This window comes from Oryctolagus cuniculus, chromosome 8 (genome assembly GCF_051225735.1).
Source record: "Oryctolagus cuniculus isolate XC-2025 breed Fujian yellow rabbit chromosome 8, ASM5122573v1, whole genome shotgun sequence".
Classification (NCBI taxonomy): Eukaryota; Metazoa; Chordata; class Mammalia; order Lagomorpha; family Leporidae; genus Oryctolagus; species Oryctolagus cuniculus.
In genome coordinates, this window is record NC_142874.1 from 84,710,376 (window position 1) to 84,721,979 (window position 11,604).

Sequence of the window (11,604 nt, forward strand, 5' to 3'; positions counted from 1 at the left end):
GAAGACAGATTTCCTCATAGACACATAAAAACAGACCCATTTATAACTAGGTATATGTGTTCTTTATTCTAACGAGCACTTCCAAGGAATGAGGGACTATAAGGAGATAGGAGGTGTTTCTATGAGAAGACTCCATCACTGATTCCTGTCCAACTCCCTCACTGAACTCAGCAACCATAGGGGAAGGATTTGATCTTTCACTTCAAGGTACTGGCTGTTTATTAAATGAGTATGAATACAGACATATATTCAATAATTCCCTTTGACCATCTGTCTAAATTTTAGTAAATTATACTAACTAAGGATATGAGGAAAATATAATTAAATATGCTCAGGAGATGTGGGCATTTGGCCTAGAGTTCCCATATACATCAGAGTCACGGGTTCACATGCAGGCTGTGCTCCTGACTTCAGCTTCCTGCTAATGCACACCCTGGGAGGCAGCAGGTAATGGCTCAAGTGCTTGGATCCCTGGTACCCACAGGGAAGACCTGGATTAAGCTCCTGGCTCATGGGTTTGGCCTAGTACAGCCTCAGCTAATGCAGGCATTTGGGGAGTGTATCAGCAGATGGGAACTCTGTCTTTCTCTGTCTCTCTCAAATAAAATAAGTTAAAGTTTTTTTTAATACTAAGGAATTTTCCTCAAAATTTATATATGTATTAAAGAATATACATGTGTAAATTCTTTTACATTCATAATGGTTTACCAAACAAGAGTATTGATTTACATTTCTCATATGTGACTTTCGACTTTCTGTTTTCTCACTTTGTTTAGATAATCAAAAAGTCTACTCACTTAGTTGGGGTGAAGTTAACCTTTTAAGCAACTGCTCTAAGTTTTATGCAAATCGCTTCTATGAAAAAGAAATGGAATGTGCAGGTAAGTACTAAGTGGTTTATCTGAGAGATATGTTTGCCACCTACCAAAATCTCTCCTCCTCCCCCTAGTACCCACTCCCCTAATCCGGGCCTTGAACCTTTCCATGTGTTCTGTCTGTTGCATTGCCAAACTCCTTCAGCCGCTCCCCCGTAGCTCAAGTTCCCTCATTCTAATACTAAGAGAAAAAAATCTTCCTTAAGCTGGTAGATAGCAGTTTAGCTCTTAGTCTATGACTGAGCACAGTCTGGAACCAGACTGCCTGAATTCATAAACCAGTTTTTACCAGTTTGTTGTCATGTAACCTTGAGCAAGATTCCTCATTTGCAAATTGAGGCTCTTTATAGATAAGGCAAATGAGATGTAGAGCAGTTAAATGATTTTCCCAAAGTCCTACAGACAAAAAGTGGTACAAGCAGGATCAAAACTAAAAATACTAAATAAAATTTAAAGTTACCTGATCTCAGGTGCCTCCAGATAGAAATGAATTCTCCCTTCTTGGAAATCACAGTGCACTTCTTATATAACACTCACCTTTGCTATCGTAATTATGCCAGTTCTCTTATCTAGCAGAACTGCAGCTCCTAATCCTGGAGGTGATACAAAGCCAGAGTCCCAGCCAATGTAACGCATTTAGTATACCTTATTGAAATTATTTTGTTATATATATCTATAATATACTATTATATATAAATAGTGTATTACTGAAAAGGCGGAGTTAATAATATTCTATTGAATTATTAGATACAATGTTTTAAAAATCTTAGAAAGTCATAAGAGTAAGAAGAAAGTGCCAGGGCCAGCCTGTGATGTAGGGGTTAAGCCACCAACTCAGCACTGGCATCTGATATGGGTGCTGGTTGGTTGGAGTCCCCGCTGCTCTACTTCCACCTCCCTGCTAACGTGCCTGAGAAAGCAGTGAAGGATGGCCTAAGTGCTTAGACCCTTCACCCATGCAGCAGGACCCGGAAGAGGTTCCTGGCTTCAGCTTGGCCCAGCTCTGGCTGTTGTGGACATCTGGGGGATGAACCAGCAGATGGAAGACCTCTCTTTCTCTCCCTCTCTTTCTGTAACTCTGCCTTTCAAATAAATAAAATAAATATTTAAAATAAATAAATAAATTAAAACAGTGAATGATACATGTAAACACTTAATAAACACCAAGTATTCCTGTTATTTTCCCAGTTAGCTTTAGAATGCTGTGTTCAGGCTGCAGTCTCATCCCAGCATACTCACACAGCAAAAATATGCTAAACTGAAGGAATGAATAGAATACTTACAGAGTATTTCCTAATCTTTCCAACCCTGCAAGTGCAGAAGGGGCCTGTAAGAAGGGACCACCTCACTCATGTTATTTCCTCTCAGGAAAGTGTAAGAAAGAAAGTCATTGCCTGCACCAGTGGCGTAAGCAGGCAGTCACTGTGGTGGCCTTGGAAAAGGGAAGGAAATATGTGATTTTCTCTTTCCCTTTTTTTTCAGGTACAAATGATGGTTCCATTGATGCCTGTAAAGGAGACTCTGGAGGCCCCTTAGTCTGTAAGGATATCAACAATGTGACCTACGTTTGGGGCATTGTGAGTTGGGGTGAAAACTGTGGAAAACCAGAGTTCCCAGGTGTTTACACCAAAGTGGCTAATTATTTTGACTGGATTAGTTATCATGTGGGAAGGTCTCTTATTGCTAGGTATAATATATAAAATTGTGATCTTCCTTTTTTTGCCCCTTTATCTCTCAGGAGTTCCATTTTAATTGAAAGTAAGCTGTATAATCAGTGCTTCTGTAGGGGAAAAATTGAAGCAAATCTTATTGGATATTTTTAAATATATTTACAGTGTTCATGCTGTGTTGGAGTTTTACTGTACAGTTCTCAAATAAATATTTTGATCAAGCATATGTTTGATTTATCAGGAAATTTGATTTCTCTCTTTATGTAAGAATGGTGTATTGACTGTATAAAACATTCAGTTAGTTGAATGGCATTGAATTTACCTAACCCTGGGTTTAAACCACAACTCTACCACCCCCTTAGCTTGACCCAGTGAAAACTGGAAATGCGTGAAAAAGAAATCGTGTACCTATATAAAATGGTTGTTATAGTGCCTGTCACACAGTAATAACTGGCCTCACAGCCTGTTTTTTTTTTTTTTTTTGGGGGGGGGGTCTGTTTTTTTAAGATTTATTTATTGGGGCTGGCACTGTAGCATAGCAGATAAAGCCACCTCCTACAGTGCCGGCATCCCATATGGGCGCCGGTTCAAGTCCTGGCTGTTCCACTTCCAATCAAGCTCTCTTCTATGGCCTGGGAAAGCAGTAGAAGATGGCCCAAGTCCTTGGGCCCCTGCAACCACTTGGGAGACCTGGAAGAAGCTCCTGGCTCCTGGCTTTGGATTGGCGAAACTCTAGCCTTTGCAGTGATCTGGGAATGAACCAGCAGATGGAAGACCTCGCTTTCTCTCTGTCTTGCCTATGCCTCTCTGTAACTCTGCCTTTCAAAATTTTCAAAATTTTCTTTAAAAAAAAGAAAATTTAAAAAATTTATTTATTTGAAAGCAGAGTGACAGAAAGAGAAAGAGATCTTCACCTGTTGGTTCATTATCTCAATGCCCACAACAGCAAGGGCTGGACTAGACCGAAGCCCAGAACATGGAATTCCATCTAGATCTCCAGTTTGGGTCACAGAGACCCAGGTACCTGAGCCATAATCTCCTGCCTTCCCAGGTGCCTTAACAGGAAGCTGTATCAGAAGCAGAGGATCCAGGAGTCAAACTCGTGCTCCAGTATGGGATGTGGGCAGTTTAACCCACAATACCACAACTCCTACCCTAGTTTCATAACCCTTGTTATGTCTTTGCTGCTTTTGTCTTTTTAAGAAAAGTGTCCTTTTGGGGCTGGCACCATGGCGCACTAGGTTAATCCTCTGCCTGTGGCGCTGGCATCCCATATAGGCACCAGTTCTGGTCCCGGTTGCTCCTCTTCCAGTCCAGCTCTCTGCTGTGGCCTGGGAAGGCAGTGGAGGATGGCCCAGGTGCTTGGGCCCCTGCACCCGCATGGGAGACCAGGAGAAAGCACCTGGCTTCTGGCTTTGGATCGGCATAGCTCTGGCCGTTGCAGCCAATTGGGGAGTTTTGGGACCATTTGGGGCCATTTGGGACCAACGGAGGGAAGACCTTTCTCTCTGTCTCTCTCACTGTCTGTAACTCTACCTGTCAAATAAATAAATAATCTTTTTTTTTTTAAAAAAAGTGTCCTTTAAAGCATTTACTCTGGTTCTGTTTAATTCTGACATAATATGATTCTCAATCAGAATTCAACACTTTTTAAAACTATTAGAGAGAGAGAGAGAGAGAGAGAGAGAGAGAGAGCTTGAGAAGCAGAGAGAGAGTTCTTGTCTGCTGGTTCTCTCTCCAGATTCCTTAGCAGCTGGGGACTGAGCCTGGAGTCAGGAACTCAGTACAGCTACCTGACATGGGTGTCAAGAACCCAATTGCTTGAGCCGTCACCACTGCCTGCCAGGGTTGCATTAGCAGGGAGCCAGAATCAGGATCTAGCGCTGGGAATCAGACCTAGGTACTCTGATGTGGCTCATGGGTATCTTTTTTTTTATTTTATTTTATTTATTCGAGAGGTAGAGTTATAGGCAGAGTGAGGGAGAGACAGAGAGAAAGGTTTTTTATCCAGTGGTTCCCTCCCCAGATGGCCACAACGGCTGGAGCTGATCCTGATCCAAAACCAGGAGCCAGGAGCTTCTTCCAGGTCTCTCATGAGGATGCAGGGGTCCAAGAACTTGGGCCATCTTCTCCTTTCTCAGGCCATAGCAAAAAGCTGGATTGGAAGAGGAGCAGCTGGGACACAAACCAGCGCCCATATAGGATGGTGGTGCTGTAGGTGGAGACTTAGCCTACTATGCCACAGTGCCGGCCCTCATGGGCATCTTAACTGACACCTTAACTACTAGTCCTCCCCTCTCTGCTTCTTTACATATTAAAATCTTGGAAAATTTGTCTTTGGGGTAAACAAAATTTGTCTTTTCTGTAACAAGTTAAGGTGCCACTTGCAATGCTGGGATCCCATATGGGTGCCAGTTATATTCTCAGCTGCTCCACTTCCCATCTAGCTCCCTACTAACGTGCCTGGGAAAGCAGCCGTAGATGGCCCAAGTGGGTTGGCCCCTGTACCTATGTGGGAGACCCAGATGAAGCTCTTGGCTTTGGCCTGGCCAGCCCTGGCCATTACAGCCTTTTGGGAAGCAAACCAGCAGATGTAAGATTTCTTTCAATCTCTCCCTCTCTCTGTGTCCCTGCCTTTCAAATAAAAATCTTAAAAAAAAAAAAAATTGTCTTTGGACCCTCCCTTCAAAAGTTTTCCTTGACCCTACCTCTAAATTTCTCCTGAGATACTATCATACAATGCTTGACTTCCATTGTGTCAAACCTCACAGACACTAAACTGTTCTTATCTCAGCAGCATTAAGCCCTTCAGGGTATCACTCCCCCAGCCACTTCCTTCTTGTTGCTGCTTTCACTTGACACTTTCCCTGCTGATCTTATCTGGACTCAGTTTTAAATCTGACCCATAGTCCAGTGACACTCAAATCCTACGTTCAGCTTTGACCTTTCCTAGAATTGGATCCAGACCACTGCATGTCACTGAAGACTTGACGACATCTTGTAGATATCTAGTAGCATTTCAGAAGAAATGCCCAACCCAAAACTCACAATTGCTCCTCCCTAAACCTGCTCCTCCTCACCTCAGTAAAGGGCACAACCATCAACTTACGGGTACAGAGGGCATCTAGTTTCCATCACATCATTCTGCTTTAATCTGTTTATCACTTACTATCCTCCAACCTATTCTCTTTTAATTGATTTGTCCACTTCTTTTCCATACTGCTCTCTCTCAACTATAATATAAAACATATGAGGTGAGACCTTATCTGTCTTCTAGCTGCAAACCCAGTACTTGTTTCATAGAAGGTGCTTAATGAATAACACTACCTGCTTTTATTATTGTTTTTTAAACTACAGCTATCATCCTGAAGGTGGAAGTATATTCTTCACATGAATATTACCTTTTGTATGGTATTGGGGTCCAATTGGATACAGCCGCATTGTTTTAATAATAGAAATGCTCATTTTTATATAGCTTTGCAAAATCAGGTGATGCTCAGGTTTTTTTCCATTTTTTAAAATTGTGGTGAAATACACATAATATGAAAGTTACCATTTTAACCACTTCTAGTGCATAGTTCAGTGGCATTAAGTACATTCAAATTGTTGTACAACCATTACTATCATCCATCTCTGACATTTTTCATGTTTCCAAACTGGGATGCTCACATGGAGCTGCGCATAGAAGCTGGGTCCAAGCCAGTGGCTGTCGAAGTTTCTGTTGGAACACTCCTACTGTGGTCTTTGCACATTATTCCCAAATTCATGGACTCCAATTTTTTGGCTTTCAATAAACCAGTTAGATTGGCTTTTGTTGTCTGCAATGAGGAGTCCTGAGGCAGACTCTATAAACGGTGAGAACTCGGGGCCGGCACTGTGGGGCAGCAGGTTAGCACCCTGGCCTGAAGTGCTGGCTTCCCATATGGGCGCCAGTTCAAGATGGGTGCCAGTTCAAGACCCAGCTGTCCCACTTCCGATCCAACTCTCTGCTGTGGCCTGGGAAAGTAGTAGAAGATGGCCCAAGTCCTTGGGCCCTTGCAACCTCGTGGAGACTCGGAAGAAGCTCCTGGCTCCTGGCTTCAGATAGGCGCAGCTCTGGCCGTTGCAGCCAGTTGGGGAGTGAACCAGCAGATGAAAGTCATATCTCTCTCTCTCTCTCTCTCTCTCTCTCTCTCTCTCTCTATATATATATATATATATATATACACACATGTATATATCTGTACCTCTCCCTGTAACTCTGACTTGCAAATAAATAAATCTTAAAAATAAACAAACTGTGAGAACCTTGAAGTCAGGTCAGCCCACTCTGCTCTTCTGTTTTGTATCGTTAAGCAATAACTCTTCATTCCACCTTCCCCTGCTGCCCAGGTTTTAAACTACTTTTGCAGTTATTACCAGTAAAACTGATGTGCAAGAAGGAACCCCCTAATAGTGGCTTCAGTAACTCTGGTTGTGAACCTGGGGGTTGACTGGGCTCAGATGAGCAATTGCCTTTCTGGTTTCTCATGCAGCTGCTGTCAGATGGGCTGAAGCAGAATTATCTTGGAAGCTTCTTCACTCACATGTCTGGTGCCTGGGCTGTGAGCCTTAATTTTTTTTTTTTTTTTTTGACAGGCAGAGTGGACAGTGAGAGAGAGAGAGAGAGAGAGAGAGAAAGGTCTTCCTTTGCCGTTGATTCACCCCCCAATGGCCGCTGCGGCCAGCGCGCTGTGGCCGGCACACCGCGCTGATCCGATGGCAAGAGCCAGGTACTTATCCTGGTCTCCCATGGGGTGCAGGGCCCAAGCACTTGGGCCATCCTCCATTGCACTCCCTGGCCACAGCAGAGAGCTGGCCTGGAAGAGGGGCAACCGGGAAAGAATCCGGCGCCCCGACTGGGACTAGAACCCAGTGTGCCGGCGCCGCAGGTGGAGGATTAGCCTATTGAGCCGCAGCACAGACTGTGGACGTTTTTAAATCCACCTTGTCCTGGTTTAACAGAGCAAGAGTAAAGAGGCAACTTACAAGATGTTTGTGTGAAATAAACAAAGGTACTAAAGGGCTATAGGATGTAGGCACCCTCAACTAATCTAGTGATGTGATGGCACCTTGAAGGATTAAGTCAGTCTGCATAGTACCTGAAGCCTGAGGCTCCAACATAGAGTAGACCAGGATCAGGGTCTGAAGGGTCAAGAGCAAGCTCTCCAGAGTGACTGCATATGACAGCAGCCCAGAACAGTGGCAGAAAACCCCAGGGTTTTCCCAGCTCAGAGGTCTACCTCAGGACTCCTCATTGTAGACAACAGAAGCAAATCTAATTGGTTTAATGAAAAAATATTTGCTCAAAAATATGCAGGTCACAGAATCTCCAAAAAAATTGGAGTCTACACATCTGGGAATAACGCACAGAGTCCACCTTAGGATTGTTCCATCAGCAACTTCCACAGCCACTAGTTTGGACCACAGTCTCCAAGTGTACCTTGTAGTGCAGAGGCTGAGCACTGGTGCTGCTGCTGGTCCCCTGCCACTGCTGCCGCTTTGTGTTCACATGGCCTTCCCTGAGAGTGCTCAGGGGACACCACTCATCAGATGTGAGGGTTGGCCATCATATTTAACCCTGGCCTCAGAACTCACTATTTCTGAGGCAGACAGGAAAATAAGTTATGAAGCTATATTTTGCCAGGTCCAAAGATAAAGAAAACTCAAGACAGATCTGGAAAGCAGCCCAAAGTATCAAGGGGAGCATCCATAGGTAAACTTAGTCTGAAATATGGAAGAACTTTCGAGGCAAATGCAAATGCAAAGTTCCTGCAGTGGTAGTGGTAGGAGCCAACTACATAAGGAAACAGAGCCATGTGACTAGAGCCCTAGGTGCACCAAGAGTTGGGAACACTAACAGGTTTTGGAAATTTGAAATTGAAGGCAGTGAGGAAAATACTTTAGAGGGAAATGAGATGGAATAGGGAAGACAGTTAAGAGACTCTTCGAGTAATCCCAGTGAAAATGCTGGAGGCAGAAACAAAAGCAGGGGAAGAGAGATGGCACTGATTTCAGATACATTGCGGAGTGAAATACTCCTCAGTGACATCTGGGGACAAAATAGATGACAGGGTACTAGGGGAAATGATTTCTGTCTAGAGTGATTCCTAGGTTTCCTCTTGGATAATGAGGTGAGTGGCATTGTGAATGACTACAGAAATAGAACAGAGGAATAGAAGCAAATTTAGTCAATGTATTTTTGTATTTGTGGTACCTATAGGAATCCAGTGTAGATGTGTAAACACAAAGCAGAAAATCAACTACAGGTTTAGAAGAAATTAAGAGAAATCAACCACACACCTGAATTTGTCCTGATGGTCTACAGCCCTGCAACCTCATCGAAGTGGGTTCTGGTTCATTTTCTCCAGTACACCAAGTAAGCGTACATCCTACCCACAAGTATCACTTGGAAGTCTCTCCCTGGTGAAACTTGTGTAATGGTATACCTTTCCAAGCAGAAAGTCTTTGTTGATGAAAGTGCCCCGTGAAGAACACACTTCGAACATTTTGTGCTAATTTTGGGATGAAAGGGTGCTGTGGGTCATCTGGAAGAAGTCACAAGGTGGGTCAGGGCATGCATTGTTTGCAGTGGCACAGGCCTTGCGCTGCGAAGGGCTCTGCACTTGCACTAATGCTGTCATCATCTTGAAATTCTTACTTTTTGAATAAGGAGTCCTGCATTTAAACTTTTTCACCGAGTCATGCAAATTGTACAGTTGGTCTGTGGTTAATGCCAAAACTTGATATTTGACAGCAGAAATTAAGAGGAGAGAGGAAATTTTGGAATTCCTGCAGCTGAACAACAAATATATAATGATTGAATGTGAAGAGGAAGTGAACGCTGGTGGTGATTACCATGGGAATACAGAGTGAAAACCAAGATCTGTTTGAGAGAAGAAGAATATTTCATCATCCAGAGAGACTGGCATCAGAGAGATGAGACACAGAAGACTGAGTGTTCAGAGCAGAGGTGTCGCTCCCCGTCTTCGTGGAGGAACGACACAGGACCCTGCGCTGTTCTTTTGTCTGCTCGGCCCTCCCCGGGTTTGCTGCTGGTTCTTCCCGGGTTGGCTACCGACCCGGTTCCCCCTAGCCACTTTCCCCACTTCCGCGGGGGAGCGGCACACCACCGGCCGGCTCTCTCGGGGGCTGCACAGGTGTTCCTTCAGATAGATGTTCCTGGTGCATGTTGTCTCGCTCCTCCTTTATAGTCCTCTTCCACCAATCCCAACTCTGCTACCCACACGCCAAGTACGCTGCTCTCCTCCAATCAGGAGCAGGTCCTGCTGTTTATTGGTTGAACTGGAGGCAGCTGTGTAGAAGCTGTTTCCTCCTCTCCCAGCGCCATATTGTGGGAGAGCAGATGCATAGAATAAGTCTTAATTCCAGTAACAGTCTAGTCCGAGTTGCTCCCCACACAGAGGGTGCTACTAAGATGTAAGAAACTAGATGTTATCACAAAAGAATAAATATTCAGAGAAAAGGGGAGGATTCTTTGGGTCTTAATTGAGGGCAAGCACCAGGTTACCTTCCTACATTCTGCCCAATCTTCAAAGACTTATTCCTGAGCCAGGGGTTTCTCTGGAAGAAGACTTGAAAGAATCCAGCCTTGTTCAAGGATTCTGATGGTGAGGGTGAGTGAGATCTGAGATATTCAAGCCGAACATCCACACTGTATAGAGATGAAAACATCAATCTTCCAGAAAGCTAGGGAAATGATTCTGTGTTCCCTTTTCTGAATATGTTGCAATATGCTATACAGGACAAAAAATCTGCAATGTGTGAGCCTTAGTTTGAATACTGTCACCTGACTTCAACTCCACTGGGCACACTCCTCCACTGTAGCAGGAGTTCAAGCCAACTGCAGGCAACCTGGCTAAGGGTCTGAGTTGACACTAAGTCTGCTAGCTCTCCACTAACCCAGCCCAGGGTTGTGCTACATCAGTTCACAGGAAGGGACATCTTTCTGTTTTTAACTGGCCCAAAGGCTACCTACATCCCGGTCAAGCTGGGCTCTGAATGTGAGAGGTCTGGTAGATGAGATGCCTGGCCAAGAGTGAGCCCTCGATAAAGAGGATGTAATCCTTAGGAACTCTGTACTGCATTTTTAAAGATTTATGTGTTTGAAAGGCAGAATGACGGAGAAATCTTCCACTCTCTTGTTCACTCCCCAAATGGTTGCAAGAGCCGGGAGTCCAGAAGGGTCTCCCACATGGGTGGCAAGGACCCCAATGACTTGGCCATCTTCTGATGCTTTCCCAGGCACATTGGCAGGGAGCTGGATCAGAAGCAAAGCAGATTCCGCCAAGGCAGGCAGGGACTTAACCTGCTGCACCCCAACGTGGGCCACTGTACTCCAAGCTCAGGCAGCTCCTCACAAACACAAAACACCAAACCAGAATCTTGGTAGTCCTTATACAAAGTATGCTTCTATTCCTAACATTTACGTCATTGCCCTCAATCCATCCAAAAACTGCTGGGATACTAAAGCAACCAGATATTTATAGCTCTGGTAAAATGTACTGCAGTCTTTATTTATGGATCCTGCACAGTGCTGGGAAAAATGCAGAGAAACGTCACTGGAACTATCAAGTTACAGAACACCTTGAAAAGAAAAATGGTGATTGCCTTGACTATGATTTTTTTTTTAAATACTGCATTCCAGTATAGACTACTGAGTTCCTCACCAGGGAAAGAAACCTGTTGTTTTTACTCCCAGAAAGTCTAAACCAACCTCTAGCTCATCCTCATTAAAGTCAAACACTGCCATGGCCTTGGGGTGACTTTCCCCGGACCCTGCTCACCATACCCCAAGGTGCATTAAGACCCGGCGAGGCACAGCCCAGCCCTGCAACCTGAGAGCTCCTCTCTAAAAGAATCACAATTTTTTTTATTGCCACTTTTTTTTTCAACTTTTATTTAGTAGATATAAACTTCCAAAGTACAGTTTATGGATTACAATGGCTTTTTCCCCCCCATAACTTCCCTCCCACCCGCAACCCTCCCATCTCCCGCTCCCTCTCCCATTCCATTCACAT

The 11,604-nt window shown here is 44.2% G+C and overlaps 1 protein-coding gene across 19 annotated transcripts in view; it reads left to right on the forward strand.

Annotated features, from left to right (window-relative positions):
* Positions 1–2,771, forward strand: part of CFI (complement factor I) — a 60,331-nt gene extending 57,560 nt beyond the window's left edge. For all 19 annotated transcript variants that reach the window (XR_016212326.1, XR_016212324.1, XR_016212327.1 and 16 more), the window contains 2 exons: positions 777–881; positions 2,358–2,771. Coding sequence is in view for 13 of the 19 variants with exons in the window: in XM_089302948.1 (XP_089159074.1) it covers positions 777–881; positions 2,358–2,575 (323 nt within the window). In the remaining 6 variants the exon portion in view is untranslated. The remainder of the gene's footprint in view (positions 1–776; positions 882–2,357) is intronic.
* Positions 2,772–11,604: the final 8,833 nt, after the last annotated feature.